Source organism: Nycticebus coucang, chromosome 20 (genome assembly GCF_027406575.1).
Source record: "Nycticebus coucang isolate mNycCou1 chromosome 20, mNycCou1.pri, whole genome shotgun sequence".
Lineage (NCBI taxonomy): Eukaryota > Metazoa > Chordata > Mammalia > Primates > Lorisidae > Nycticebus > Nycticebus coucang.
This window is the reverse complement of record NC_069799.1, coordinates 58,605,707-58,632,499: the sequence shown is the minus strand read 5'-3', so window position 1 is coordinate 58,632,499 and position 26,793 is coordinate 58,605,707. Positions and strand designations below refer to the sequence as shown.

At 43.1% G+C, this 26,793-nt stretch overlaps 1 protein-coding gene across 2 annotated transcripts in view; it reads right to left on the bottom strand.

Moving 5' to 3' along the window:
* The window catches only part of FRMD4A (FERM domain containing 4A), a 607,160-nt gene that overhangs the window by 444,502 nt on the left and 135,865 nt on the right, over window positions 1-26,793 (bottom strand). The window contains exon 1 of one of the 2 annotated variants that reach the window (XM_053572754.1): window positions 18,625-18,918. The exons of the other annotated variant lie outside the window; for it this stretch is intronic. Coding sequence (XP_053428729.1) covers window positions 18,625-18,657 — 33 coding nt within the window. The 5' untranslated portion in view covers window positions 18,658-18,918. Of the gene's footprint in view, window positions 1-18,624; window positions 18,919-26,793 lie in introns of those variants that run through there. 2 annotated transcript variants of the gene reach the window in all.

Below are 26,793 nucleotides of genomic sequence, written 5' to 3'. Positions count from 1 at the left end.
TTCCTCCATACAAACCCAGATATATGTGAACACACTTGTAATTACGAATGAGCAGTAATATGTGATTATATGCACATCAACCAAAAAAGCTTCTTTCACCCTCCAAAGCACAAAAACAACAAAACAGTGACAAGAATTCGCGAACATCACGAGCAAGCCAAAAGCCATGTTCTTACAACTTCCTGAACTGTACCCGTTTTGAGTTCAAGTTCTTGGTTTGATAGACCTCAAGGTGTTAAAAGATAATTCACAGACAACTAAAACTCATGTGCTGTAAGCATTTTAGTTAAAAAAGAGATGGTAAGAGATTCATCAGGCAACCGGATGCCTCCCATAATATATCTAATATTTAAATTTAACTATTTAAATTAGTTATGTTTGAGGTACGTAAGTATTTAACGGGATTAATAGAAATGTCTTTTAAATACTGCCCTCCTCCCCTTAAACACACAATCTGTTCCGTTTAGTCCCCAGGAAGGGAAGGAGAGGGGCTGTGACCAAAGTTGTCTGCAGGTGACTGTGAGGGGTATACCCAGGCAGTTAAGAGAGGACACTTCACATCCCAAAGTGGCACCTGTCCCCATCCCAGCCAGCTCTGATTCTTTTAATTTCTGAGTCCAAGGTGTTGATCATAAAAGCAAGGCGATAAAGGAGCTTGGACAGAACAGTGCATTTTTTTAAAGAGACAGTGTCTTGCTAGAATGAAGTGGCATCATCATAGCTCACAGTAACCTCCAACTCCTGGGCTCAAGCAATCCCCCTGCCTCAGCCTCCCTCCTAAGTAGCTGAGACTCCACCACATCAGCTAATTTTTACAATTTTTTGTAGAGACAGGATCTTGCTATGTTGCCCAGGGTGGTCTTGAATTTCTGGCCTCAAGTGACCCTCCTGTCCTAGTCCCACAAGGGATTATAGGTGTGAGCCTCTGTGCCAGCATAGAGCAGTTTAACATGTGGTCTCCACGGATGAAACAAGCCAGTCTGTGAATTGCCGATGACAAGTATATCAGCTTCATCCTCAGAAGATAATTAGATGGTTATAGTCACTTATAATATGAATCTGGAACACAGACGATATTATTTCACTGGACAGTTGTTTAATTCAGGGCATATTAATGAGGCTGACCTGTTTGAGAGCATATTTCTGTCCAGTCTCTGTACCGGTCTGCGTCTCCCCCACCTCCTCCCTTCCACCTCCCCCGCCTCTATCTCATCAGCAGTTCCAAAAGATTTCATCACGAAGGGAGTATTTTCCTTATTAATTAAACACCTAGGGGCTCGGCCGGTGATTTATTTTTTCTTTTCCCTGTGCATATTCGCTTTCCTATTTCTCAGTCATCTCACCCTTCAGAGCGCCTGCCACTCTCAGTCCCTGGTGGTTTCCTAGGAAACATGCTCGCCACCAGGATCCCCAACGTATCTCCCTCCCGGCCGCCTCCTGCAATAAGCGTTAGCTAATGAAACAAGGTGGAAACACATCAGCACTTTTAGAAACGACTCTTCAAAGGCAGGTTCCCAAGTTCACGCTCATTCATGGGAAGAAATCATAGAATCTGTAGACCCTGGGCTTTTCCTAGAGAAGTCCCAGTTTAGAATCATAGCTGACATCCTAAGTACTGGTTTGTCTCAGGCCTGGAAGTTGTACACAGGGCTCAGAGCCTAAGACTGAGGTTATTAAAACTCCCTGATTCCAGGTTCTGAGCTCCAGGAGGCAGCTGTGGTTCTTATCCATTGGCAGCTCTGGAGCCCGGGAGGGTATCTGTCCCTTGCAGGGGAAGGAACATCCAATGGAAAGATCAGAACCTTCTGCAGTGAGGGTCTCCCTCCTTCCTGTCCCCAGGGTACATTCCTTGGAAATGCTGCAGTTTAATTTTTGGAGGTGTTTAATTAATTTCTTCTCTCCCCTTTCCCCTCTTCTGTCTTAGGAAGGCAGCAAGCCTTTGTCCTCCTCACCTAAGGAATACTCCCACCGTAGCCCCCTGCAGAAATTGCTTGCAGGGCACTTCTAAACCAGCCTCCAGTTTCCTAAGATCAAACTCATGGAAAAGACGTTGCCGGACTTCCTAGGGGTGGAAGGAGAAGAGGGGGTGGGACTCTATGTGACACAAAGGGTGGGCAATGTCATGGGTTCACATTATCTCAATATACTAGAATTTGCTAAAAAAAATAAATACATGGATAGCCATACCAGGGTATGTTGACATTATCCACCAGAAAAAGTCTAAAGATGCTATTCAGTCAGTGAAGGTACCCGACTGGCATGTTGGTTGCATGGACCAAGGGGACACCAGGGGACTAAAGCCCTCCTTCTGATCCACTATAAGGAGCCTCTGCATTTAGGAAGTGAGAGAGGAGAGGCTCCCCCAGCCAGGAAAGGGAATAGAGCTCAGGCATCCATGAGCAATACAGATTTCTGCCCTACTCTCTGGCAGAGCCCTGGGGAGGAATCCAGATACCAGGGGGCTCCTGGGAATGCTGGACGCTGGTCACTGGGGCCACAGGCCTAGACAAAGACTCCAGGCTCTACACAAGGCAGGGAAGTCTGAGCTATCCCATATCTATCACACGGCTTGACAGGGAGCCCTCAGCAGGGACCACGATGTGCTGCCGGCAAAGGTCTTAACCATTTTCCACGAAAATGAAGAGGAAATCGAACCCCTGTTTGTGCAGAGAGATGATAACTTCGATTCAAATTCATTCAATTTAAGAAAATAAAGAAATGGGCATTTCAGGGTTTGTGGACACATTAAAATTCACACCTGCCCCATGTCAATGCTAACTTTCGTATATTGCCTCCTGAATGATTTTTCTGATGAAGACAGAAGATAAGGACAGTCTATATCCAACATGAATGCGGGCACGCCCACTCTGCACTCCTGGCAGACATTATTAATCAATCAATCTCCCCAACTACACAAGAAAAGATGGAGCCACAAGAACTTCAGCGCAGGGCTCAGCAGCAACCAATTGGAACTGGTACAAAACAGGAATCTGATTTGCCTGTCCTGCCTGGGGTGAGGCTGTAGCAGTGCATAGCTCGCAGAATCATCCCCCAGTGGTCCTTCCCAGTGTGAGTTACCTGAGAGGAGTGGAGAGTCACCAGGCAAGAAGATAAAACTGGAGGGGCTTGTCTGCCTGTACCTGACCCCCTCCACTCCCCAGCTTAGCACTGTATCACAAGAAGTGCCTCTCCCTGTCTTGCCTTGTGATTTTGTCAACAGGAAGTGCTTATAGGAGAGCAGAGAACAGGAGAAGGATGAGGCTTTCCCTCTGCTTCACCTTTCCCTTCTGGGCCATCTCCTTCCCAGACTCAGTCCCACCAGCAGTCCCTGCTGCCCTTCTAACTCCGACAGGTGGGTCAGCCTTCTGAGCACTGGGGAACTCCCCACCTGGCTGGGTCCCTGAAGCTTTAAAGGGATCCTGGCTTCTTGTTGTGGCCTCACCATCCCCTGCTCAGCCTCTTAGCTCCTCTAGCACCTGGGTCACCCATTCCCTATCTTGAATGATCTGTGTTTGATCTATGTATCTGGGAAGTATGTAGCAATGACCCCCGATAGGTTATACAGGGAGGTTTTTTCTTTCTCTTGCCTTCAAGGTCTAGCGCAGGGATTATGAAAGCCTATATCATCTCTGAAGGTGAAAAACTGAGGGTCACTGTTGACCTCTGCCAATGAAGGGGGCAAACAGTAGACCCCAGGAGGACTCAGGGCTGAAGCTGAGTGAGCCTACCCCTAAGATGACCATTGCAAATCTGTTTCTCTTCTTGTTATCACAGAGATTTTAGAAAGCCTTATTTTCATTTGTTTAGCTATATGGAGAGGTTTGATTTCACTTTAGAAATGCATGGATCCCTTTGAAGGGTGACCTACTTCTAAGCCCTCAATTTTATTTTAATCTTTAGTTCCTTAAATGTGTCTAAAACAATGAAAACACGTGATCTCCTTATGCTTAGAGTTCTTGTAGAACTCTAAAGTCAAATGAAATTTTAAATTAAATACAAAAAATACATTAAATATATACAATTCCAATTAACAGCGTTGCTTTAAGCTAGTGTTGATTTTTGTTTGTTTGTTTTTGGCTAACATGCAATTGCTTCTCTTAGCATGAATATATTTCCAATGCCTACCCTGTGGGTTCTATATCACCATACAGTAGGTGAGGAGGCAGTTCTATTACTTTTTTCCTGCTCAAATTTCTGTAAAACCTTGACTAATACATGGAAATGCCCTTGGCCTACATTTGGCTGGACAACATCATTTGTTACTAAGAAGATCTCCATTCTTTCCTCTTTAACCCGAAAGAAACATGGTGGATGGTATAATCTCAGGCCAGTACTCAACTGTGAAGTCAACATCAGATGTTTCACAGGCCTCTCATACTGATTCTTTGTGGTTTTCAGACTACTATGTTGAAAACAGAAAATAAACATTCTTATAGAGGCCCACTCTCTTTAGAGAGACAGCGCAAGCGAGAGTGACCCTAAGGCCAGGCTAGTACTGGTAATGAATGGTGAGTAACCCCCCTGGAAAATTGGAAGAGGGAATGGAACTCCAAGGATTAGCTTCTGTCCTGTCCCACCACACAGAGATTCTCCTTCCTTTGAGAACCTTAAAGGATGTGGGCTTGCTTTTAGCCACAAAGCCTAGCAGCTTTCCTTACATTTTCATGAGTTTTAAGTATAGAAAATAAAAACGAGTCACCGTGTTCGGGCTACCCTGATTGAGGCCATGTGCAATGCTGTGTACACCAGGGAAGGCTCTGGGAGATGGGGCAAAAACTTGGTCTGAAGGTGGCCTCTTATTCCAGGAGCTTGCCCATGTGGTGAAGGGGAAGGCACAGACATGTGATAGTTACCCTGCAGAGATGAAGTAACAGGGTGTGCAAACTGACTGAATGTGAAGAGGAAGGGAAAAGGTGTATATGGAGAGCCAGGGCTTTGGTGTGGGTGCCTGCACTTCAGTGAGACGGGGGGCATAGAGGTGGCACGTGATGAGGTCACACTTACAGTAAGTGTTTCTGGAGCAACCAGGGGTTGCTGGAAGGAATAAAATCAAAAGAAAAAATCTCCTTGGGTGTCTAGCCATGAAGCGTGGGAGAATAAATAAATATCTGTTTCAGGGATGTGGCAAAGAAATGTGATTCAACCTATAATGCAAACAACATTCTAAGTTTACATTTTCTAATAGCTACATTCAGTAGCATTTCTATACACCAAGAATAGCTGGGAAAAAAAAAAAGAAATCAAGAAGGCAATCCCATGTACAATAGCTATAAAAATATAAAATATCTAGAAATACATTGCACCAAGGAGATGAAAGGCTTCTGCAAGGAAAACTATAAAACACTGATGAAAGAAATTGAAGAGGACACAAACAAATGGAAAAACATACCAAGGCTCAGGGACTGAAAGAATTTATACTGTTAATAATGTTAAAATGATCATACTGCCCAAAGCCATCTATAGATTCAATGCAATCCCTATCGAAATACCATTGATGTTCTTCACAGAAGTAGAAAAAATAATCCTAAAGTTTATATGGAACCTGAAAAAGAGCCCAAATAGCCAAAGCAATACTGAGCAAAAAGAACAAACGTAGAAGTATGTAAATGCATTAAACTGCATTATAAGTTCAGTCATGTTTTTTTGTAACGTCCCTGAGACAGACAACATTTACTTTCCCACGCTTCATGGCTAGACACCCAAGGAGATTTTTTCTTTTGATTTTATTCCTTCCAGCAACCCCTGGTTGCTCCAGAGACACTTACTGTAAGTGTGACCTCGTCATGTACCACCTCTATGCCCCCTGTCTCACTGAAGGACAGCCCACTCCCTCTAGATACCTCTACATGACTCCAAAACACACTACAAAGCTATAGTAACCCAAACATACTGGCATTAGTATAAAAGCAGACACGTAGACCAATGGAACAGAATACAGAATCCAGATATAAATAAACCTATGCATTTATAGCCAACTGATTTTCCATGAAGATACCAAGAACATACATTGAGGAAAGGACACCTTCTTCAATAAATGCTGCTTGGAAAACTGGATATCAACATGTAGAAGAATAAAACTAGACTCCGGTCTTTCCCCATTTACAAAAATCAACTCAAAATGGATTAAAAACTTAAATGTTAAGACCCCAAACTATAAAACTACGAGAAGAAACCACAGGGGAAACACCCCAAGACATTGTACTAGGTAGGCAAAGGTTTTATTGCAAAGACTTCAAAAGCACAGCAACAAAAACAAAAATAAATGGGACTAGTAAATATGTTATAATGACTATAGCAACTATTATAGTAACTATAGGCAATGTTTATTATTAATATAGAAACCAAAAACTTCTACACAGCAAAGTAAACGAAAGAGTGAAGACAGAATCTGCTGACTAGGAGAAAAATATTTGAAACCTATTCATCTGACAAGGGACTAATACTCAGAATATCAAAGCAACTCAATTCAATAGCAAAAAGAAAAACCCCATTAAAAAGTAGGCAAAGGATCTGAATATATAATTCTCATAAGACGACATACATATGGACAAGCGGTACATGAAAAAACGTCTGACATCATTACTTGCTAGTGAAATGCAAATCAAAACCATAATGAGATATCATCTTATCCCAGTTGGAATGGTTATTTATTATCAAAAAGACAAAAAATGACAAATTCTGGCAAGAATGCTGACATGAAAGAACTCTTAGACGCTGTTGGTAGAAATGTAAATTAGCACCGCCATTGTGGAAAATAGTATGGAAATTTCTCAAAAAATTGAAAATAGAACCAGCATTCCATCCAGAAACCCCACTACTGTGTACTTATCCAAAGGAAAAGAATCAGTGTATCAAAGGGTAGCTGGACCCCCAAGTTTATTCCAGCACGGTTTACAATGTCAAAGAAATGGAATCAACCTGAGTATTCATCAACAGATGAGTGGATAAAAGAATACGATTCAGCCATAAAAGAAATGCAATCCTGCCATTGCTAACACTGGAGGCTCTGGTAAGTGAATAAGCCAGGTGTAGAATGACAAATATTGTGTATTCTCATTCATATATAGGAGCCAAAACATACTGATTTCATGGAGATGGAGAGTAGAACGACAGAGACCAAAGGCCAGGAAGGCTATATGGGGGAAATGAAGGAAGAGAGGTGGCTTAATGGGTACATTAAGACCTGTCTGTTACATCCCAACCATTAACATATGGTTAGACAGAAGAAACAGGTCCTAGAGTTTGATAGCATGGTAGGGTAATGGTATCTAACAACAATATATTGCATAGTTATTTCAAGATACCTTGAAGAGAAGATTGAAAATATTCCCAACACAAAGAAATGGTAAATGTTAGAGGGGAAGGATATCCTAAGTGCCCTAATGGGATCACTGCATGTGGTATGCACACGTGTGCCAGAATATCACATGTACACCATAAATATGCGTAAGCGTTGTATATCAGTAAACAAGACAAAGTATTAAAAAGGCAAAAATACTCCTCATAGTATATTCACATTACATACATTATAATTGTATATTATATATTTTACATAATGAATTCTGCCAAAATATAGCCAGTATTATCAAATTACCATGTAATGAATATTACTTAAAAAGTGCATAAAAGATATACACTTTTCCCACTACATCTTCAAAGTCTTCTGTATTTTACATACTTACAGCACATCTGAATTCAGACTGGCCACATTTCAAGTAGTCCCATGTGGTCAGTGGCCGCTGCGCTAGGCAGGGAATCTCTCACTGATTTACTGGATCAGTTATAGAAGGCACCAGACTGGGGCTCACCTAATCCAGGTAAGGTAGCAAGGGTAACTAATTGCTTGTTTTGACCGGGTAGTTGCTCCCCAGTGCTACTGTGTAACTGGGATTTTGGCACAGCCTGGGATCTCTGCTACTAGCGTATTTGGTGGGGTGAAGACCCTAAGTGCTTTGACCTTCATGGTTAAGAGCGGATGGTCACAGGCAAAGAATGAATTAGCTCAGCACTCTCAGGGTACAGGACGGGTGCAGGGTTAGAGGCCGTGTGGGGCACAGGGAACAATGGAGCTCAACTGCCCAGTTAACTTGGGCCTTGACCACATTTTCCTCTCAGTGACTGAATATCCGTCTTGAGTTTCTCTGTTTCTTTTGCCATTTGCAGCGTTGCATCAGATCTCCTGCTTTACTTAATCGTGCTCCTTTTGGGATTTCTTTGGCTAGTTGCTGTCGGTACCAGGGCACTAGTAAGCTCAACCTCTACCCACATAGATATGCCCAAGAGCCTTACCCAACAAATAGCCACGATTTACTCAATCTATAAAATAAATCAAAAGTTGCTTCAGAGCCTGAGGCTGATACGCAGACCCTCCCCCATTCTCACCACACATACAGGCATATCTTTTAGAATTTCCTTCATAAGCATTAATTTTGAAATCGAATGACAGCTACCCACAGGCTAAATATGAATCTCCAGCCAAAAATCTAGAGAGACCGAAGAATGATGGAACGTCCATGTCTGTAAAATTGGGGGTTATTCTAGTTCTCAAAGTGGATTTTTTGAAGTTAGTCTTTAATCTTTGTCAAGTTTCACGGTATCCTATGCTATATTTTCTAAACTGATTTCTCAAACGTGAAAGACAGCGTTTTACTTTGAAATTTTAGGAGCAATGACTACATTTTAGTCTCCCCACTTATAAAATATGTCCAAGTTCTTGCTCTTTGTATAAGATAAAGGAGACCTTCTGGGGCTTAATTGGATCCTCCTGAAGGCATTTTTATCCCTTTGAAGACACTAAGTTATTACTATTATCATAATTCCTTTTGAATATCAATGTGGAGTTAATTTACCCGCTTGCTATCACCCACTTGGATTAAAAGCATCGCCCTTAGAGAAAAGTAATTCAGCTTTTGGAAAAACCATCTCCTGCTTCCAGCTTCGAGAGCTTGTGCTCAGATATGTCTGCAGGGGAAACTGATTGGGTTTGCTTTGTCTTGTTTGCAGAGCCCTGTTCACACTTTCTCTTTTGTTTGTGTCATTCTGACGGAAGGGGATGCGTTCATTGCCTGAGCTGCAATACAGGCCCTTAATAAATGCTTGCTGGGTGAATACAGGCCCTTAATAAATGCTTGCTGGGTGAAAAAGGAAACGTGATAGAAGCTGCAGGGTACTTTTCTGAGCCCCAATTCTCCTGCTTGGGATGGAACAGACAGGTCTGACTGCAAAATGAACAGAATTGCTACAAATAAGCCAACACCCCAATTTTTGTGACATCGGAAATCCCCAGACATCCTCTGCCCCCCCCCACCAACTGTGTTCCCTTGGTCCCACCACACTCAATTCCAGCTGAATTACACACTGTGCGGATAATTCACTGGCTCCAGGCTCTCAGCTGTCTCCTTTTTCCAAACTGAATGAACATCTGGCTCTGCCAGGGCAGCCCCAGACCAGCTCCCTGGGGTTCTGTTTTCCCCTCTAATGAAGCCCATGGCCATTGACTTTCCTCCTTCACGGGGCTACCTAGTAGCTTCCACAGACTGCACGGATCTCCTGGATCCACAGGCGCGCTATTGGCACGCGACAGAAAAGCCAGTAAAGCAGCCTCAGCTTTGCAAGCCTGACAGCAACATGCAGGTGTGTGTGGTCTCCGCCCAGGTCTTTCATCTGCCTCCTGGGCATGGAGCTTTTGAGTCCTGAATTTGCCCAGACATGATCTTCAAGCGCCATTGGGAAGTAGGCGAGGTGCTTGGGCTGGGAGGCCCGGCAGGGGTTCCTGACGCCTGTGCCAGTGCTGGTCACTGTGTCTGGTCCCCATGCCAGGTCACCATCGCTGGTCCTTGTACCTGGTCCCCACCTATGGTCACTGTCCCTGGTCCTTGTCCCTGATTCCTGTTTCTGGCCCTTGTCCCTAGTCCCTGTGCCTGGTCCCCGTCCTTGGTCCCAGTGCTTCACTTCTGAGTGGGCCCAGGGAGCACATGGCATCCGGAAGCAAATGGAGCCAGAGAACTCTGGGTTCAAATCCCACATTCCCCAAGCCCATGTCTGCGGATCTGAGGAACTCAGCTCTCTTACTGATAAAATGTGGCCAAAATTACCTACTTTATAAAATTCTTATAAGGATTAGATGTTTAAAAAAAAATTGCTGTTACAGTAAATGCTTAACTACCATGTATTACCATGCTTAATTAGCAATTATTAAAACATCACTTAAGATATATATTAAATTTTACAATATATCAAAATATTCAATATATATGTATATTTTTGAGACAGAGTCTCACTCTGTCGCTCTTGGTAGAGTGCTGTGGCATCACAGCTCACAGTAACCTCCAACTTTTGGGCTTAAGCAATTCTCCTGCCTCAGCCTCCCAAGTAGCTGGGACTTCAGGCTCCCGTCACAATGCCCGGCTATTTTTTTTTTTTTTTTTTTTACAGTTGCCACTGCTATTTTTTAGCTGGCTGGGGCCAAATTCAAACACACCACCCTCGGTATATGGAGCTGGCGCCCTACCCACTGAGCCACAGCCACCACCCTCAATTAATATATATATTTTATTAAATCATAGCTGTGTACATTAATGCAATCATGGGGCACCATACACTGGTTTTATAGACCATTTGACACATTTTCATCACACTGGTTAACATGGCCTTCCTGGCATTTTCTTAGTTATTGTGTTAAGACACCAATGTTGTATAAAAATATATCCATGTGTTATATAACTATGTTAAGATAATCTACAACTTACCATATATTAAATACTAATATAAAATAGTAATAATTATATAATATAAAATAGACAACTATTTTAAATTGCACACAAACTTTATGGACACTGGACACCCTGTATAATAGGCTATTATGATAATTTATATATTTTTATAGTGTACTAACATTATTATTGTTAATGCACAGTTAAAGTATGGATTAATATTGTCTCGTAATCAAGCAAGAAACTATCTTGTTTTACTGTTTTTATTTTATTTATTTTTGTTGTTGTTGCAGTTTGGTTGGGGCTGGGTTCGAACCTGCCACCCTCAGTATATGGGGCCGGCGCCCTACTCACTGAGCCATAGGCGCTGCCCTGTTTTACCGTGTTTAGCTAATATCCTCCCTCTTTTGAGATGCATTAGAAATAAAATAAAGTTAGCATTTTTTTTCCAACTTGCCTAAAGCAAGCACGGCCTTATTTCATCTGGAAAACTGTCATTTGCTTTTCCAACATTAGTAAAGTCATTTAAAACAGTGAAGGTTCTGAGTATAAGTCAGGGAGAACACCTGGGCCCAGACCAGAGTCAGCAACAGTCTTTGCTTCTGGTGTGTCCACCATAGTCCCTTAACCCTGGCAGTTATTCGAACCTCAGCAAATGTTTATTAATAATAACTCAAAAAGATGGGATGGGAAAAGAAAAACAATGAGCTGCCCATCATTTACCCCTGAGTATTCTGCCTATTGACCTCCCGCTGTGGAATTTGCCTATCTGATTTTGTGGAGATAGTTCTACACTGGTTCTAACCAGCTACTCTGGCCTTTATGCCTGGTATTTGTGAACCCCTAGGTGCTCTGTGGTCATGTGGATATATGTTTAGGGAAGGCCTGAAGTTTCTTTGCACCCTGCTATGTTCTAAGTGTACAAGGGTGAGCAAAATATAGTGGGACAATTACACACTTAGATAGAAGAACTAAGACCTGGTGTCCTATAGATCAGTAGGGTGATTAACATTAATTGATCATATATTTAAAAATAGCTAGAAGAGAATAATTTGAATCTGCCCGGTGTGAAGAAACGATGAACATTTGAGGTGATGGATAGCCCAATTACCCTATTTGATTATATGAATGTATCAAATGATCACATGTACCAGAAAATATGTACATCTAATATATGTCAATAAAGAAATAAAAACAAGACTGGGCACGGTGGCTCACACCTATAATCCTAACACTCTGGGGGGCCAAGGTGAGTAGATCTTACTCTGAGCTTAGGTGTTCAAGACCAGCCTGAGCAAGAGCAAACCTCATCTCCAGCAGGGTGTTGTGGTGGGAGCCTATAGTTCAGTTACTTAGGAGGCTGAGGCAAGAGGATCTCATAAACCCAAGAGTTTGAGGTTGCTGTGAGCTATGATGCCATGACAACTACCCAAGGTGACAGAGTGAGACTCTGTCTCAAAAATAAAATAAGAAAAATAAAAACAAGATACAGTGAAGTGTGCTTTTGAAAGGCTCACAGACTACTGCAAGAAACAGCAAATAAATACATGATTGTTCAGAGTGGGTGAAAGGCTTGAAACAAGGCAGGCAGAGTGTGCTGTGGGTATCCAGTTAAGTCTTGAGGCCTCAAGGATTTCTCAGAGGAAGCGCTTCCAATCTGTCACTTAAATAGTTAAGTTGGAATCAGCAGGGTGGGTGGGCATGAGAGATTAGCACCTTAGCACTGTAAGGTCTGGAGCCTGAGAAAGTACAGCACACTCAGAGAGCTCAAAATGTTCCCCAGAGGTGAAAGGATCCTCTGCATGGGAGTCCTCCAACCTTTTGACAAAAGTGAGGATCCTTTGAGCTCCATCTCCCATCCATTTAATGAATTGAGATCTCTGAAAAGAAGCCTGGAAACCTGCACTTTTTAAAATTAAGTCATAAACACATAGTTGGGGGACTTGAAGGCTCGACCGAGACCTGAACTGCTAGTGTAGAATGTCATGGGGGAGAACCAAGACTGCTGAGGCAGGTGGGGGGGTGGTGAGGGTCAGCTCCTGACAGCCTGGAGGTCCAGGGAGACCCTCAGACCTTGTTAGGGTCACAGGCAGTGGTGCTGGTAAGTGAGCAACAGTGGGCTCCGGGGTGGGATTTGGGGTGGGGTGACTCGCAGTTGGCCCACTTCTGGGTGGTAAAAACTATACTGATGATCACATGAGATAATGAGCATTCAACTGTGTAAGATCTACAGTGCAAAAGGAAGCCTATTATTCTTTTATGGAGGGGATGCATTTTGGCTTCTGCTGAATCCGTGGTCCTCCCTAAATAATCCATCTATCATAATCATTTGGTATGAAAGGTCTTATTGCAATGAGCGCTGGTTTCCTCTACGAAGGCATCTATTTGTAACCTTTTTGAGCTGTACCTCAGCCGGGACCTTGCAGGCAGGAAGACCCTCCTTCTGTGTTTTGGCTAATAGCATTATCCTAGAGATGGGCTGCCTGCTTCCCACACTTGTATGCATGACAATGAACATTCATTTCAAACATTTGTCACGAGCTTTGCATTTCTGTGCATAATTATCCCTCTATTTGTTCACACATTGATACTAGCCATAGCTAACATTTATTATGGTGTGCCAAGACCTTGTAGACATGAACATATTTACTTCTAACAATGACTTATAACAGGTCCTATTACAATATGCATTTTTTACATGTAGACACTGAGGCTCAGAAAAGTTCCACCTTAGCAAGTGATAGAGCTACTATCCGAACCCAGAGAGTCAGATTGGTACAGGCCATTCTGTTACATTTCCTTTTCATGAACCAAATAAAGTGTCTATAGCCCTCAACTTTCTTTCCACAGCTCTCAGTGAGTAGGGTGCTGGTCCCATATACTGAGGGTGGTGAGTTCAAACCCAACCCTGGCCAAACTGCAACAATAAAAAAAAAAAAAAAAAAAGTTAAAAAAAAAATGATGGTTCTGAAAAAGAATAAAGCTCTTTCCTGTTTGCACCCAGCTGAGTTCAGCAGTTCAATAAACATGATACTGCAGCTCCCTGTAAGGGAACTTGACACTTGCTTCATACACAAACCTCTTTCTGGCTTTATTGGCTTTACAGTAAAGATCTCACAGCACCATAAAAACATGGAGTGTCTGAATCAGTTCCTCTGCTTCCCAGTTAGGATCAGACCTTTTTAGGTAGGATTATACCTTACCTACCTCTGAGGCCTCCTGGTGGTCTCAAATTTTCTTAGGAAAGCCTTTTGTTATCAGGAAACATTTCCTTGAGTTTAGTCTACACCTGTCACTCTTCAGCGCCAGCAAGTCTCCTCTTCTTCAAGTCTCCATTAAGATAAAGTATAGGCTGGGCGGCGCCTGTGGCTCAGTCTGTAAGGCGCCGGCCCCATATACCGAGGGTGGCGGGTTCAAACCCCGCCCCGGCCAAACTGCAACCAAAAAATAGCCGGGTGTTGTGGCGGGCGCCTGTAGTCCCAGCTACTTGGGAGGCTGAGGCAAGAGAATCTCTTGAGCCCAGGAGTTGGAGGTTGCTGTGAGCTGTGTGAGGCCATGGCATTCTACCAAGGGCCATAAAGTGAGACTCTTGTCTCTACAAAAAAAAAAAAAAAAAAGATAAAGTATAGGCTGTCATTGGCTTGTGTATGATCTTGTGTGGTATTTTGTGTATTTGAGGCAATTATCAAGCCCTCCACAATCTTACCCCATTCAGGCTAGACCGTTCCTTAGTTTGTTAGAGACTGTTGATTCTTAGAGTTCTTTAAGTGATTTTAATATTTTATCAACTGCATGCATCAAGTAGGTGGAACACAGTAGATCATTCCAGCCTCTATCCTCCATGGGGCATTGGCAAAGTTTTAAGCAGATCTAGCATAATTCTAAGGGATTTAAAGGGTTTCAACCTGCCGACTTCAGTGTATGTTGCTGGTGCTGTAACCAGTGTGTTATGGGCACCGAGTCTTAGCTGTACTTTTTAAATTCTTTCTTTGCTATCTATCTTGCCTGTAATTTTAGAATTTTGTTATCTTACATCTGTGTATCTAATGTGCTTCCAAAGTTGCAACATGGTCTTGAAAGGGAACATTCTTGAACTAACTCTATCTACATGTGACAATGATTTATCCCTGGGGACATAAGAGCCAGGCCTTGGCTGGATGTGATTCCTGTGCTAATTTCAAATGCTCATTCTTTATAAGAACACTTTCCACTTCCCTTAATTGCCCCCTAATAAAATAGCCCCAGGCTCTCCAAAGACTTCCTTTAGAAAGTTTCTTTAGGGCACAAATCAGAAGTCGCTCCCTTAAAAAAGTGACTGAAGTGCAGTAAGTGATACAATGTCTTTGTGACAGAACTAAAACAGGTTCAGAGAGACAGAAAAAGAAGCCTTCCCTGAGGAGGCAGGTCATTGTAAATTGAGAGCTTGTATGAAAGGCAGAAGTATTGGAGTATTCTGAAAACTCTAATTAGCACACTAAATAGTTACTGAACTTTCTTAAAGTTAGAATTTTATCCCTTCTAGAGGCTAATTCCAATCCATTCTAAAACATAGCTGTGATCTTGTTTGGATATAAAAGATGGCCCCAGGAGCAATCCATCTTCCCTCCCCTCTCCCTCTCTGCCCTCTTAACTTTTCTTCTTTTATTCAACCCTCTCTCCCTCTTCATCTTCTCTGGATGCTGCATGTTCTCCAGAATGGGATCCTTACAGCCATAAACAGTAAAGCCTTGACCCGATTTCCCGTGGCCTTTACCGAGGTGCTCACTGCAAATTTTGCAGCAAGCGTTGGCAAAGCAGGAATCACAGGCAGTTGAACCCGAGGAGAATTGCTTGCCAGCCTTACTCACTGGAAGCAGTGCCCAGAGGATTAGAGAGAACTAAGGAGGTCAGAGGATTAAAAATCAAATTTAAAAAAAGGCACATTTAAAAAGTGCACAAAGATGATGAATTATAAAATTATTGCCTTTACTCTCATGGAAAAAATGACTCAATCAGTTTCTCCCTTTTCCCCTTTTCTTTTCTCTGCTTCCTCCCTCTCCCAATCCCACCTTCCTCTGCAAATTGTGGTTGGGATGCCAAGATCTGTGCCATGGCCTGCCAGGAGGCCAGTTAGACGTCTATCCATCAGCCTGGACACTCTTTTCAATTGCATTATATATAGAAAAAAAAGAATAAGTGGTGTACCTAAGTGAATGCAGCCAAAGCAGAGCTCAGGCTATGTGTCACTGACAGTGCGCCCACTGTGACCAGGGGAGGCCAGCTACCACCCTGTTTCTAGGTGCGTCAGTGTGGCCGTCCACCCAGGAGACAGGGCCTGTTCAGGTGCCCTCATGGCAGCCGTCTTGATTTCAATGCTCTTGAACATCAACATCGTGCTCGCCCCATTTTGCCACTTCCAGTTAATCTCATGCATATTTATGCGCCAATTATGCAAATCCCAAGATAAAAATGCATTAAGCACCCATGATTTAGACTGGTTAAGTCCATTACATAGCATAATGAAATTACTGTGTGATGTCCAATTTACCTCAACACTTGCTTTCAACTGTCCGGGAGTTACTAAGGAACCATAACACACCAAAATTTAACTCCAGGAGGCTTTCTTTGTCTGACTCACCATGATACTAGGAATCGGAAACTTCAAACTAAATCCTCAGGAAAGGGAGACGATTTTCCCCTTAGACTTACCAAAGCATAATGTGGTCAAAGCTTAAGAATGCCAATACATTGTCATTGATAACGTCTTTGGATACATTAAAAACATTGCCGGACAATTTAACAACATAGGACGGGACAATTTAGGGACTAAACTTACATCTCATCAATGGGACCTCCTCTCGCAGTGTCACTTGAGTCTTGTTCCCTGAGTCATGAGATGATATTGTAGGTCACTAAATTCAAATGTGATTTGAATTTCCAATTCCAGTGTCAGAAATAAAGAGATTCGAAAAAGAATTCCCAGAAGCAATTTAAAACACACAGATACATACATACACAGATTTCTTGAAACCTAAAAACTAAGTGATTTGAATGAGTCCATTTGCCATGCAGAGGTTTTACATTTGAACATTGATAGAACCAGAGCCTCTATAGTTTCTACGTTCATTGGATATATGATGGTCAAGGAATAAACCAGGATGGGAAAGAAACAGATAAACGTATGAGCAATCTGACACACTGATTCATTCCCACACGCTTGTAGTGGGAATCGGCTCAGAGTGTGATTTACGCAGGACCTGGGTCCTGATTTGTTTGCGTAGGGAACTCTTCTCAAAGTCCACCAGAGCTGTTCGTGCGTGACGTTATGAGCACGGGTCTGTAGGTCTGCTGGCGCTGGAGAGTGCACTGTTCCAGGACAGTTTGCACAAAGCAGCAATTTCAAAAGCTGGTCAGATGACAAATGATGGTACCAGCCCCTAAAGCATTCAAACCTCATCCACTCAGTAAGAGGGATTGGGAGGCCCCTGCCATTTGCCATGATCTTTGCCGTGGGAGGGTGTATGTGAACTCGCACCTGCTGTCTCTACCCCACCTTGGATTGAAGTATGCTGCCCGCGCACAACAGGACTTCAGCGATATTCTCAGCAAGAACAAATGGGTTACCAAGCGAGTCTCAAAGATCAGGCAGCCAGCGAGGGGCTGGAGTTAGACGCTTTGTAACAAACTCTCACTTGAGGCTGTTCTTCCAATGCATGACTCCCACACTATTGGTGAAATATGACAGAAAGAGAGGGAGTTCTCCCAAGGGATAGGGTGCTTTCATATACAAGACCTACTTTGAACATTCTCTGAAAACATCATCATCACCATGAACTAGCAGGGAGAAAAGAAATCTCCCATGACAAAAGAGTGTATTTGTGTGCAAATTACTACACAGAGCATCAAAAAGACGAGGGTAATCAAAGCCTTATTCTATTGGTTTGAACTCTAATGCTTTAGAGAGTTCTTTGCCCCTGATCTTTTTTTATTAATTTCTAATTAAGGAAAGTAATATGTCAGGTGGTGCCTGTGGCTCAGTGAGTAGGGTGCCGGCCCCATATACAGAGGGTGGCGAGTTCAAACCTGGCCTCAGCCAAACTGTAACAACAAAAAAATAAATAAAATTTAAAAAAAGAAAAGTAATATGTCTAACATGATTTAAAACTTCTGGTCCCATCCATTTAGAGTTATATGTGGATGTAGCAGATACCATCGTCTGAGCTTGTAATGGAAAACCCCATATTCAAAGCATCCCTGCCTCAAGCGAAAAAGCAAACTCCAGCCAAGGAGAACAAGTGCTCAGGGTCTCGGGGAGACGGGTCGCCAGCTTCCCCGTGAGCATTTTCAAATGTTCTAGGACCAAGTTCAAGATGTCAGGTTAGCACAGCGCTCTGAAATCCTTTCTGTAGGTCTGCTAGTTTTCCGAGAACACGCTGGCTTACAGAATGCATTAACCTACTTTCTGCACAGAGGATGCCCCGTCCTCCTGCTCCGAAGAAAAGGAGGAGGAAGGAGGGTATTTCGAGAGGGGCTGGGCATGCTCTTTGCCTTAAACGTGTTACTCTTCCTGCTAAACGGCTATGCAGCCTGAGAAATTGGCTCCCTCCTGCCCACCAGCAGCTCCGAGGGTTGCACGGCCCCAAAACAAGAGTGAGTGGAAACCCTGCTAAAATATGGCTGTCTAATCAAGCGAGAGCGAACTCATTTACCGAGACTCCCATTGTCCAGGCTGACAGATGGCTCGCTCCCCTCTGCTCTCCCACTGCCCAGATCGCGGCTGCCTCCCGGGCGAGCCTATTCTTTGAGAGATCCAGCAGCAATCGCAGGCAGCCTAGTTCTGAAATAAGACAAAAGCTGCCCGAGCCTCCCATGCACACAGCTTTCTCTGCGCCTCCCGGCAGAAGGGAAGGGAACCCGAGATCCATCCCCTTACCTTCGTCCTCATCGGAGACAGGAGCCCTTCCATGTTGGCGGAAGCCTCATGCAGTTTCTCTCTTCTGCAAGTTACTCTCCCTGCCTGCCGCCCTTAAGCATCCCACATGAAGAAAGCCACGTCCATGTCGGAGCCGCGGGTGGCTCCGCGCTCCCGGGTGGCGGCGCCACCGCGTCTAACTTGAATCCCCAGCGCCCGGAGCGCGCTGCGCCCGGAGAAGCCCGCGCTGGTCCTCGCCCTGGTCCCCTCTCGCTTTCTCCCTCTCCCGCGCGCGCTCTCCTCCCGCTCTCTCCTCCCTCTCTCTCTCCATAATCTGCCTACAGCTCTCCGTGTACCCTGCTCACTTGACAAATGATCCCCGTCTTAGGTAGCGCGTTTGAGCCAAGAAAAGTGATTTGAACCAAGCCACAGGGAACCGTAAGGCAGCGAAGCCCGAGCATCCCCACCCCCACCCCACCGGGTGGCTCTGAGGCTTGTTCTCTCCAGGGCTGCCAGCGCCACTTCATTCATTCCTTCATTTATTCCTCTTTTAAGAAATGGGACCGCCACAGGAATGGGTCTGGTTGACACCATTACTCAGCTGCTTTTCTGATTTGTGTGCAGAAAGCTGAGAAAGAAATCCTTCTGCTTGGCTATTTCTAAACACTCATGTTTACCCGGTATAGATATAACATCTGGGTAGTTCACTGGATGTTTTTTTCTGCAGCTTAAACAGATGTGTAGAAGCACTTAGCCATAGCCCCTTCTTAGAGAAAGTTTCAAGAACGGATTTATGGACTCCAAGCCTGAGCAGTTGAACCTTACATAGTAAGTGTGAGAGTGTGTGTGTGTGTGTGTGCGTGTATGGGTGTGTACATGTAGTATCCAGAACTCCAAATAAATCAGTGAGGACTGTTTCACTGGGAACTTAGAAAAGGCAGATGAACAAAGAAAAAAATGGCAAAGACCTCAGTCAGAGCACAATGATGTTGACAAGATGCCATTTTCCTGAACTTCCTTATGCTCTGTGAAAATAATTCAGTATCCCTCCTGCAACTACTAGCTAATAGCGTCTCCTTAATCATAGCTAAGCACACCTAGGCTGTCACAAAGATGCCAGGACACGTTTGCACCGTATACATGACACACACATGCCCTGTGTGAACTGGTTAAGACCTTGTAGGGCTAATGTCCCCTGTGCTTTGTCCCTGGAATGGAACGTGTCCCTCATCTGTGGCTCTTGTGATTCTCAACACATCTAGCAGCTGGGGTGATGGAGACACTGTCCTCCAATGGGAGTCACTGGCTTACCCCCAGACCCTGCCTGCCCCTTTTCATCTTTCATTAACCCACTTTCACCCCCTCCAGTTCATGCGTCTCTATCCTAAAGATCTTCATAATCCACACCAGCGATGTTACCCCCAATTCACCCTCTTAGCTCCTCTTGAATTCTTAACCTTTTCCTACTTCACCTTAGGTACCAGGCAGCAACCTCATTCTCATTCAACCAGACACTTAGGTCCTTGGACCAGAGTCTTAACATCCTGACAAATCTTTAGCAGTCCCAACATATTCTATGCAATTCCTTGTCTTTTTATAAAGCATTCCGACCATTTCTGGGGACTTCTGGATCTTATTTTGTCTTTTTTTTTTTTTTTTTTTTTTTTGAGACAGTGTCTCACTATGTCGCCCTTTGTAGAGTGCCGGGGCGTCACAGCTTACAGCAACCTCAAATTGGGCTCAAGCAATTCTCTTGCCTTAGGCTCCCAAGTAGCTAGGATTATAGGCGTTCACCACAATACCTGGCTATTTTTTTTTTTTTGCTGTAGTTGTCATTGTTTAGCAGACCTGAGCCAGTTTCAAATCCACCAGCCCCAGTGTATGTGGCCGACCAGCACCCTAACCACTGGGCTATGGGCAACGAGCCCTTATTTTGTCTTTTAATCCAACATCCTAGTCCCCTCCTCTTTTCTTTCATTCATTGAACTAATCAAGAAATAGTTGGAACACACGTGCTATGCACTGGAACCTGTTCTAGTTTCTCATGACACAGTGGGGAACAGGGTTGACCAAGATTTTGTCCCCTTTGATGCAAAACTCAACCATCTCACCAAGCCCCTCCATCTGTCATCTTCCTGTTTCTACCACCACCACCACCACCACCCCCGCCCCCATATCACTAGGTTTCTCTCTAGGTCTGTAAACCCCCTGATGTGTTTTCACTTGGCTACTCTTCTACTTGTTATCAACTTTCTCTAATGAAATCAAGAATTCCATTCCTTTACCTCTATCTATAACTCTATCTCCTCTCCTCTTCCCCAAACCCTTCCTCTATCTGCTCAAAGGCTCTTTCCTGGGGAGAGAGAGACAGGGAAGGAAATAGCTCTTATTTATTCAAGACAGAGATGGTGTTCCTCACCTCACCCAGGTATTGGCCCGACGGAGGGAGGGGGGTGGGGCCTTGATGTGTGTCACACCTTATGGGGGCAAGACATGATTGCAAGAGGGACTTTACCTAACAATTGCAATCAGTGTAACCTGGCTTATTGTACCCTCAATGAATCCCCAACAACAACAAAAAAAATGGACTTGTTATACACTCTTTGTCAAGAGGTCACTCACTCCATGTGCTACATTTGACTTTCACCCTGTCTGATTCCTCAACCACAAGAACAAGCTCCATCCATTATTTGCTTTTTTATTTTCAGCAACTTTTCTAAAGCAGTCTGTTTTGTTCTTGGTCCCTTTCTACTCCTAGAAACCGTCTTCCCAGAATTCCCAGCTTGGTCAACCCTGTTCCCCAATCATTCTCCCTTCTCAAGAGTTTTCTTCTTCAATCTCCTTAAGCCCCTCCCCCACAAGGGAGGTGCCTTTTTATTGCTATTGTGCAGAAGCTTAGAATAGCAATAAATGCACCCTGGGCCTGCATTTAGTTCAACAAGGCCACTCTTAGTGTACCTCTGTATCTGCCTTATCTTATTGCACTAGAAAAAAAATCCTCCACCAACACAACACATACAAACAGTTAAAAGCATATTTAAGTTTCTGTTCTTGGCAGTTGCAAAGTAAGCATGTGAACTCATATTAGTTAGGCTGTTGTGTTAACTTTCAGTACCTTATTTACTCAGAAAACCAAAGTTCTTTGACCACCACCTCCAGCTAGGTACGGTGTTAGGCACTTACTCATCACACCGAGAATCATGGGTTTATCAAAGATAAATAATTATCTATAAAGAGCAATATGCTATCAATTTTATACCTATCGCTTCCAAGTCCTTTATTGGTGATTCCATCTTTTACGTGTACGTATAAAGGGAGCAGAGGGTGGGAGGGAGGTTAGGAAACATTTTAACCTGGGCAGTAAGTGTGTGATGTCACTGAAGAATAATCAGTAGATTATTAGGTATCCTGCCTTCTTGACAGGGATCGATGTTGCCAAAATATTCAGAAGTGGAAAAAGCAATTCGCGTTTCTCCCTCCCCGATTTCTCTGAGCAAGGGCACTCTCTTATGTTCCAAAAAACAGGTTCCTTTTGCCTCCAAAAGGGCAGAATTTACAATCTGAGGTTAAACCAACCTTAGGAGAAAATGTCAATAAATATCAAATATGTAGAAACCAGTGAAATATTGTTTGTTTGCACTGCAAGGGAAAGACAGTCTTAGCTGAAATCTGACTAAAGAAATTTCCTCTCTGTGGTGGGGGAAGCTTCCAACCTGCAGACAGAATGTCCCTGCACCAATGAGCCTCACTTACCTATTGCCCTTGTCCTTTGAGCTCTTCTCTTCCCCATTTTGATATGAAGAAGAGAAATAATAACTTATAATAAACTTCTCTAAACTGGGAGCACTTGTAAATGTCACGAAGGCTATTAGGGATGTCAAAGTCAGAGGCTCAGATCTTCCTCCTCTCTTGTACCAAAACACCGACTCCTCCTTGTCTGCAACTTTGCCTTTTTTTGAGGTTAATTTCTTTAGGCCCCTTGGAGTCTCTGGGGACCACCGCTAGCCACACAATTAAGGTTTATTATCTGGGGGTTGTGTTGCCTTACTTCATAAATAATTTTTGATTTATTAATGTGAGAGGATTGTGAACTGACATCCATTGAAGATCTACCCTCTGTGACCTCCTCATCACTCTTACACTTCTTATCTGGAAACATCCTCGTTTAGATTTAGGCTTTAGGGTGATAATAGAAAGGGCCTTCCTCCCAAATCAGTCTCAGATATGCTGGGTAGCACTGGTGGAGTTAATGAACATGGCAAATCTGCCTCCCAATTTTTCTCTGACCCTTCTTCTAAACCACATATATTTGCTTTCATTTATAATACAAAAATCAGAACCTACAACAGAAAAAAATTTCACTGACAACACACTAAATAAGTGCTCAGTGAAAAATTGTGACTTAATATCCAAGTGCATGAATTTGTGTCTGTATAAAAGTAAACATGCTGTAAGCGATTGCAACACAAAAATGACATAGCCATTGATGTCATTTCCAAGTGTTTTCACACATGTTGACACTTTTGAACATCTCACAATAATCCCATTTGATATAGCAGGTATTAATTTCCATTTTACAAGGTTGAAGAAGGGAAGGGAAAGAAAGCAATATTTATTGAACATCAACGTTGCCCCCAGGAGCTGAGCTAGGTTCTTGTAAGTGCCATCTCATTTAATCTTCACAGGTGTATTTTCTTCCCACTTAGCAGATGACCTGAGGATTGAGGGAAGTATGGTGGTAGATGGCATCATTTGTTCCTAATTATTCATGCATTTGTTATCCATGCCATGTGCTACATAACTTTGCCACCCTCTCTCATTTTTCTCTGGGTATGCTTATGTGACTTATTTTGGCCAATAGAATGCTAACAAATATGGTGCAAACAGAATCCTGAAAATGTCTACGGGGGAGATACACCCAGGCTGATCCCAGCAGGAAGAGAAGAACCCATTCTCTGCTAAGGAATAACAAGTGAGCAAGGCCAGCCAAGATCAGCTGAGCCCCAGTCTAGATCTGTGATATTCTGCTAACCTACATGGCGCCAGACACTGTGGTTGTTACATAGCTAATGGATAGAATAATGAATCCAAGATCACAGGGTTCGTAAGCAGGAGAGCCAGATCTGGGATCCCCAAAGCAGGGCTTCTCCCATCAAATTTTAAGTTCTGACTTTCCCGCAGTTCTGTAGCTGACCATTAGGGTCAGGGCTGTATGATTAGGGAAATATTTTCCATACCTCCACATCAATGTCTGAGCACTAAGACACACATACCAGTGCTTTCATGATAGTGAATATCAAATAGAGGGGCCACAGTATTTTACTCAACATTCTCTAAAATTGTGGCAGATTGATGTAAAAACCGTGGTGTTAGGTTCTATGGCTTAGTTGGTTATTCGTCTTATTTTTATAATCTTTTAGACTCTCTGCCCCATTTTCTAAAGAACACTGATTGCCTAAGTTATCAGCCATTGGTACAGAAGTTAATTAGAATCTAGCCCTGGGAGGCTTCTTCCTTCAGTAGTTCCTGTCTTTTCTGAAAACTGCCACAGTGGGTAAAAAATAAATTGCTTGCTTTTTCATTATCATAAACACTGTATCTGGAAATGGCTCTCTACCTGTCCCTCTGTTTTATGAAAACGTAGGGGAATAGAGAGACATTATTGTGCAGTGTTTGGAAATATGTGTTTCTATTTCTCTTCTTTCTCCTTTCTCTTAAAGGTTTTTGGTTTAAATGCTTTTGTCAAGAGTGAGAAGAAAACCAACAGCTGCTGTAGACTCAGATCATTGCGCCAGTGTTTGCTGAGAAGACCTTTGGGACCAGAGATGAGGAGAGAGCTTGGGCACCCAGGTGGAAGAAATGCCTCCTTCCTTCTGATTATCACAGAGGGGGAAACAGTTGATGTTCTTGCAAAGTTGGCAGGGTGGGGCAGCCTCTTTCAGCCCTCCTGCTTCTGTTGGGGTAGTTATTTCAAAGCTCCAAAATAAGGGAAGGGTGCTGAAGACCAATTACATAGGGAAACATTTTATTTGAATTTTTGACAAAAATCGTATATATTTGGGGCATGAAACAGGATATTCTAATATGTGTGTACATTGTGCAATGATTACCATGGAAACATGTTTTCTGGATAGTTCTCTCAAAATGTTCAGGATCTGTCAGGCCTCAGACAAATTGCTTTCAAAAGTTTTATTTTTTTCATTTGCATGTTTCTTTAAAAAGAGACCCCAACACTACCACCGAATTGCCTCCTTGTTTTTCAAAACCTTGACTGGGAGAGAACAAAAATGATTTTAGTCATTGATGGAGATACGAATCTCTACAGTTTCTGTTTCTGAAACGCCTTTGAATCTTCAAGCTATAAAACAGAATTAGAATTTTTTTTCCTCCATAGGGTCTTTCCTGTTCTCTACAGGGGGTACAAGAAGAATGAAGGAAACTCCATCTTTTACCTTAAGAGCAGTCATGAACCACTGCAGTCATCTAAGTTTGGTACTACTGGGATGTGGCAGGGTTCCTTCAAGGTGCACCTACGAGGTTGGACAATTAAGTTCACCAACTCATTCTACAAAAAATGCTACATGCCTTCTTGCTGAATCATCACTACCATCACCTTCAAAGAACTCCCCTTGGGAAGCTGTGCATGGATGCCAGGGCCTAGTCCACCCTTCCAGGTAAGTTTGAAATGCTTTTTATGGAATGGCTGTCAGAGCTATGACTGTATGAGGTCTGACAATTAAGTCCAGGAACTCATCCTAGAAAAAGTGCTTTGGAGGTTGGACCAGCACTGGCGTCCATGCATAGCTTCCCAAGGGGAGGACTTCGAAGGTAACTGTAGTGCTGTTCAAACATATGAAAAACAAACACTTTTTCTAGGTTGAGTTCAGGAACTTAATTGTCTGACTTCCCATGCTAAGAACCTGTTGGGTCATGGCAGATGTAGCCAGAGGCTCTGCCCTGAGCTTACTAGGATGAGGCTATCTGGTGACTGCCCTTGAAGATTGGAGGTGATTATCCCTTAAATGATCTGAATTCTACTGGGTGAAAAGTAGCACGAGGTCTGAATAACTGAAATGGAATGAAAAGTTGGGGGAGGGACCGATTTCATCTGGGAGTATTGATTAAGGCTTCACAGAGGGGCCAGAGCCAGCTTCTAGCACACAGAGGAGATGGCCATGTTGGGGCACAGGGGCGGGCAGAGGCCAGAAAGGTAGGCGCTGAGAGAGGATTTCAGGCAGAAAGACCATCACACATCCCCCAAAAGGACAGAATCACAAAATAATGTCCTTCGGGACAAGAGGAAGAACCTTGAAGTTTATAGAGCGCTCTCCAGGTGATACGATTTCAGACTTTTTCTTAACCTGTACCTCACTTTATTGGGAAACATTTATATCCCGGCACAGTGACATAGTGTCCAGGCAGAAGTCACTTTATGCCGTTAGGGGTGTCTTGAAAAGTTGCACGGTAACTTATTTAAAAATCCCTAGGAAACTCTTGTGTACTGTGAAAGTTATTTAATTTTATAAGCTGGAGTGGGTTACACTTGCATAGTACTTGAAGGCCTCTTTCATTAACAGTAGTGGGATCACCTCCTAATGGAATAATGTTTAGAATGCGACCTTTCAAAACCATAAATGTGCCCCAATTTGCACTGTTTCCATATCTCTGAGGAGTTGTTCAGATCCATCCTATATCTTAAATTTCATTTGCCAGTTTCAACCTGAGGCATAAAGGAAAATAATTGCTTCTTTCAATTTCTCACTATGTCAAAATAATGAAATGAATGATAGATATTCCCAGACATCTTTGATTCCCTGGAAAGGCATTCTGTTTTGCAAACTAAAATCTTAACTGTGATAGGTATGATTCTTAAAAGCAAAACTACTGTCTTGTTGTTTTTAGTTTTTCATAGAGACATTGATGCTTGAGGTCACAAAGTCAGTTGGCATTTTGATTGCACAGAAGGAATATTTCTACCTCATGATTTTTCTCACTCAGAAATCAAACTTCGAATAGCAGTAACTTTAAACAGAATGGTAATTAATCGTAAGGACCAAGAGAAATTATGAGCTCTGGAAAGGCTTGTTTTAGATACTTCGCTGTGGTTCTCAGCATATTTTATCTGATTAAGGCCTGGGAACAGGGGGTGGGCCCATTAAAACCAGATAACCAGAGCTCTTATGTCTGAAC